Source organism: Filicampus tigris, chromosome 13, assembly GCF_054856515.1.
Source record: "Filicampus tigris isolate MCC_2025a chromosome 13, RoL_Ftig_1.0, whole genome shotgun sequence".
Lineage (NCBI taxonomy): Eukaryota > Metazoa > Chordata > Actinopteri > Syngnathiformes > Syngnathidae > Filicampus > Filicampus tigris.
The window spans coordinates 17841014-17847013 of record NC_141229.1 but is presented as its reverse complement, the minus strand read 5'-3'; the positions used below and the strand labels follow the sequence as shown (position 1 = coordinate 17847013).

At 37.4% G+C, this 6000-nt stretch overlaps 1 protein-coding gene across 2 annotated transcripts in view; it reads right to left on the bottom strand.

Annotated features, from left to right (window-relative positions):
• Positions 1 to 1052: 1052 nt before the first annotated feature.
• The window catches only part of LOC147137802 (leucine-rich repeat and fibronectin type-III domain-containing protein 2), a 162202-nt gene continuing 157254 nt past the window's right edge, over positions 1053 to 6000 (bottom strand). For both annotated transcript variants that reach the window (XM_086050252.1, XM_086050253.1), the window contains one exon: positions 1053 to 4035. In XM_086050252.1, the coding sequence (XP_085906378.1) occupies positions 3045 to 4035 (991 nt within the window). In that variant the 3' untranslated portion in view covers positions 1053 to 3044. The remainder of the gene's footprint in view (positions 4036 to 6000) is intronic.

The following is a 6000-nucleotide window of genomic DNA, read 5'->3' as shown; positions in this document are numbered from 1 at the left end:
GATGACAAAAGCTTCAGGAGCAACTGTGGCTTAGGACATTAGTCAAGGATAATTCAAGTCTATGGGGATTTGCTATATAGCCAGACCGCCCAATTCTTTCTATTTCCATATTTTAGGTAAGCATTTAAAAAAAAAACAATTTAAATGTAAGCTTTTATCACTTGAGCTGTGATATGGCATCATAAGGCATACTTTTTTTCAATTGTTATGTGTTTGATTAGGTAATAATTCAGTTTTACTTTTGGTGAATATCTGGATAAAAGCACAGAAGTAGTCATTTCTCTTTATTTTCATATCTAAATAGTCCACTCCTATCTAAATAGTCCACTGTATTGTAACTAAGTGGAACAATGACCTCGCAGATCCAATAGATGGAGCAATGGAGGGAAAAAAGATTGCTGTTTTTTTGCAGTAGACACTCATTTTGTAATTTTTATTAATGCCCTTTACAGGACTGGAGTTGAAGAGCATAATCTGGAATCTTATGCTTTTTTATTTATTTATTTTAACCGACAGACAGAGTTACATGATTAGGCTTTTTAGCCTTGGTAGTGGTCTGCACAGTACAGAACACTAATTCTGGTCTGATCTCTTAAAACAGCCTAGGTGTTATTATATTTTCCATCCTGAAAGTGCTAAGACTAGCCATAACCTTAAAGTCAAACTTCAAATGGCCGTGTTTTTTTTCCGGCCTTCATCAGGTACACAAGCCTTAGTCAAAATTTAGCTCTTATAAGATTATACTTACGATGAGATTACATCTATTGTGTGCTGGTGTAAGCACCTTCTGTGGCAGATTATGAATTAGGGATTTATAATGGGCGCTGGCAAGGAGCTGCATGTGCTAGTGATGTGTAATAAGGGCAGTGCCGAGGTGAGTCAGCAGCAACTGGCCTGATTACAGCAGCTGGAGAAAGGCCTTGGCCCACCCATAATAAAAATTAGAGGGGATGGACACAAAGGCAACACTTGGGATATGAACCATACATGCAACGAGTAATGCAAGGCACATAGAATACCGGTATATGATGTTGAAGTAAAAACACAATAGCCATGGGAATTTAAGAACATTTTATATATATTTTTTTCTTTTTAGCAAAAATGTTTTCACACATGTTTTTTCTTGTTGTTTTCTTGAGTCGCAGAATCATGACTAAGCCAAGTCACGCACACAATTTTATTCTTAGCAGCGTGAAAAGGGATGTTACAAGTTGACACAAATACAACTAGTAAGTTAAATTGTCCATTCACAAAATACAAATGCATCTTTTATCAACAATGGTGTTACTTCTTGGGATACTGTAGTCGTATTTGTCTTTTTGGTTACCCCAACTCAGTGGAGGCAAGAGGTACTGTAACAGGGCAACATAAGGTGACCAATTTGATAATATTGGCCTGGGGGAACAGAAGACAGTGTCTGTCAGTAAGGATTTGTATTTATTTGTCTCTATCATTTAGGTGATTTTTTTTAAAACTGATATTTTAAGAACAAGTAGTTTCCAACTTGTTTTGCAGTTGTGGAAAATCACATTTCACCGAGCCAGCTAGAAACGACCAAGTTAGTACACCACAGTAAAGCACCTTCACTGTTTGCTTGCAATGAAAATAAAAACACCACCAAATGATGTCCCCACGTTTACATTCCATCCAGTTATTTGTACAAAATATGCCAATATACAGAATGCTACACCTAGGGATCAAAACAATAAAACAAATTTATAAACAGAATCAGATGCAGCAAAAACTGACAGAATATTAAGAAAGGCATCAAAATTGGGAGTGGGTATATCTCAGTTAGGCTGTAATTTTGAATAACCACAAATGAAAAATAAGTGTAATTTACAGCTCTCAATGAAAGAGGGTGAATGATGAACAGCTCATTGGATGACTCGAATCAAGCAATGCAAAACGCAACAACCGTTTCTTGGCCTTTCTGTTCCATGCCATCTGGTTTAATAGTTTTGAGAAGCTTTGCCCATAATATTCAATGCTTCTCCTTTTGCTCCAAGTATTGTTATACAGGGCTAATTTTTAATGTAGCCAGACTGCAATATCCTCATTTGAGGCATTATAAAAAATAAACCATGAAAAATGATGTTGCTTAGATTCATCTGACCTTTGTCACCACCTTTAACTGTGGAACGAAAAGCAAATGAGAGTGAACATAGTTTGGATAAAAATGATTTGATCTGCTTTGTGCTACATTTCTTCACAAACAAGTTAATATCTGTCCTACTTTGACCCATTTATGGCCTTCTCTATTTGAGTGCAGTTTCAGTTTGATTGCTTTTCTGTAACTAACCACAAAGCATACATTTACGCAAAGTAGAAAGCAAGGCAAATTTGATCCGTTTCAATCCTTCTCTTGATCTTGAAAATAGGGCCACATGGTTAATATTGTGCTTGGTCTATTATGTGACTGTAATGAGCAACGGGTGAACATATGATATGAAATGGCTCTATGAAGGCTACCTTTTGTGACGCTTTGATTCTGCTGGATAACCGAGATTCACATCTGTCACTCGATGTACCACTCAAAATAATAAATAGTATAAATGATAGAAAACCTTGATAAAAGTAACATTTAAATCACTCTCCCTCCTCAATTGTGATGCTGTGGTCCTCCGATCAACTGTGGCAGTAGACTTATTTCACGCAGTGGGTCACACAAAAGTACATTCCATTCACCATAGCTGCGGCAAATCCACTTGGCAGTCAATTCATTTGATAAAGACCCAGTAAATCCACTCAGAATTTCTCCTCTTTTCCCTCTTTGCTTGTGATACTCTCATGTGCCAAGTTGAGGGAACGTATTCCAGGCCATTGCTGTGCAATCCAAGACTCAAGAAAGGTGAAATATTTTATATGTACAGTCAGACTGTCTGAGTTCAGTGCTTTCTTGAAAAATGACATGGTTGAACTTGTAATAACCAAACCTGGTCCTATGTGGAACACCTCTCCCTTTTGATCATGAATTTCTTTAGTCTATGATTTAGATAAAGTAGATAGTATATTTTGGCCCAGTGCAATTCGCCCAATAGTACTCAAACTGTGCTCTCCATCACCCATTCTGAGCTCTCCAAACTAGGCTTATCATCCTCATTGTCATCAAACTGTAGTAGCATGCCATTGACTGACAAACTGCGTTTAGTCCAAATGTTACTGATCCTGCGAGGATAGCTGCCACGGCACTGCGTCGACCCCACGTGACCCATGTCAAACGAATGGCTCCTTTTGGGTTTACCTTCCTGGGGCAGCCCTAGAAGACGGCCCAGCATGGTGGTGGACTCTGCTCTTCCAAGGAGAGGTTCTTTGTCGGATAGGGGCGCGACAGCTCCTGTAGTCATGCTATTGGAAGCGGTGGAGGGGCCAGCGACACCTTGACGCTCCCTTGATATCCCTCGCAGCTCCATTGTCGTGAAGGCTCCCAAAAGGTGGTCCAAGTTTGGTTGTGGTTTATGACTGTGCCTGTGCCTGCGATACTTGCTGCTGGGCAGGGTGCTGCATTCAGCTCCCTGCATACTGTAGCAGTCACCAACCCTTCTTCCCGTTTGACTATCCAGTGAGTTGGAGGAGGATGATGATGAGGAGATACTGCTCTGAAGGGATCCGCATTTAAACTCGACCATTTCCTCGCGCATGACCACCACGGCCGATTTGACTTGCGGCGGTGCGCCGTTGAACCTGTTCATGCCTCCATTGGTTTGTGAGTAAGTATTGCTTACACTGGGTAACTTTATAGTCTGGATACTACTGGTCACCTTATAGCGCACCATGAGGATGATGATGAACACCAGTAGCGTGGCCACAATGATACCGCCAATGACTAAGATCATGGTGCCACCCAAGAAACCACTGTGAAGAGACTGGCATTGGGGATAGTCGTCAGTGGTCATGAATTGGACACAACCTACAATGTTGGTGGCTGTGAGCGTGGTGGCACTGTCATCCCAGATGGCCAACACACACAGATCGTACTGCATCCCTGGGACAAGATTGGTGACTACGAAGGCTCTGTTAGTCATGGGAATCATCCTATAAACACACAGATAAGAAAAAAAGACATTGTTAAACGGTGCACAATGTAAATACTGTCGTAACCGATGAGTCTAATTGTTTAATTGTAGAATGCCTTACACAAGAATCTTGGTTGGATACTGTGTTTGGCAGGATTTGCATACATTCAATTTAATGGGCAATAAATGCACACCCACTAAAACGTTTAAATATAAGCGAATAAATAGGCTTTTGTGCTATTAAAATAGAATAGTAATTCTTCATGATGCAATGTGACTGGCAGAAATGCTGTTGGAATTTTTCAGATTTATTAATCAATTCAATATCAGTCCAGGATGTAAATTGAAGTATGCATGGGCTTTGTTACACGTTGACATGATGCGAAATCATGATGGGGGTCCAACAGGTCACTCTTTCTGAGTAGTTCAAAGGGTCAAATAATGTGAACACAAAGTGACTTGGTATTTTTCAGTTCACAGCCATCCTATGACTTTGTATTACCATCAGATGAGACAATGTGACCATCTATAGTCAATAAGACAAGTTTGACTGATGACCATTGGGTACAGCAGTGATAAATTGCAGGTTAATACGCTCACCAATGTCAACAAAGGATGGCACCCTGTTTTTGAATGCTGACTGGACCTTCTATTGAAAGATGTTTTTGAGAAAATTAGGTTAGTGAAACTGCAGTTATAATATGAAGATAAAAAACACATGGTAAATTCTGTCAAGGCTGTCACAGCCACTGAGTTGGTGAACTTGAACTTAATTAAAGGATTTGACCTTGGCGGATATGGAGAAACATTTATTGCCTACACTACCAAGATTAAGACAGTTGATTTTTTGATACATTTAAATAGTAAAAAATATTCAACAATTACAAAAAATGGTGTCAATGTAGCGCTCAGTGTGAAAAAGGAAACCTCCGCTCTATTTATATGTGGCAAAAGCAACCTTTTGAGGTTGCGTGTAGCTTTCAAAACAGTGAGCTACAATGCTGTACGTTTCCCATTGTTGTGAGTTTTATGGACTACGCAGTTGTTGGATGTTAAACATCATAGAAAGGTTTACGGTTGTTCAAAATTATATGAACTGTCAGTTTCTCCAAAAACATCTTAAGTACTTAGTTTGATTGAATAAAATGTGGTAAATATTTCCCCCTCTTCTTCTCAAAACGAATCAATTTATATATATATGTATACATATATATATATATATATATATATATATATATATATATATATATGTATACATATATACATATATATATATATATATATATATACATATATACATATATATATATATATATATATATATGTATACATATATACATATATATATATATATATATATATATGTATACATATATACATATATATATACATATATACATATATATATATATATATATATATATATATATATATATATATATATATATATATGTATACATATATATATATGTATACATATATACATATATATATATATATATATATATGTATACATATATATATATATATATATATATATATATATATATATACATATATATATATATATATATACATATATATATATATTCGTTTGAATCATGTGCAACTGATGTACATATTCCAAATAATTAAGTTGAAAGGACCTTTTCCCCAAGTGGTGTGCTTTTACAAATTAAACATTTTTCATGTCATGGTCTGCATTCTCAAAGTACTAAGACCCATTTCAGTCAATCGTGGAGACGGGAGAATTTCCCAGAGCGGCAACCGTCCAGGTAATGAGCAGTGCCTAATTTCCTCCAAACACATTGCTTAGAATTGAGGCCAAAGGCCCGCCGCACACTGAGAAACACAGCCAAACGTGACTGAATTGTTGCGCAGTGTGCAAGGCTCTGCAACTAGTTTTCATGTGTGGAAAGCCTCTTTCACCAAAATGCTCAAGTGCAGTTAATAATCAGGCCATTGCCTCTTAAAGTGGAAGTCA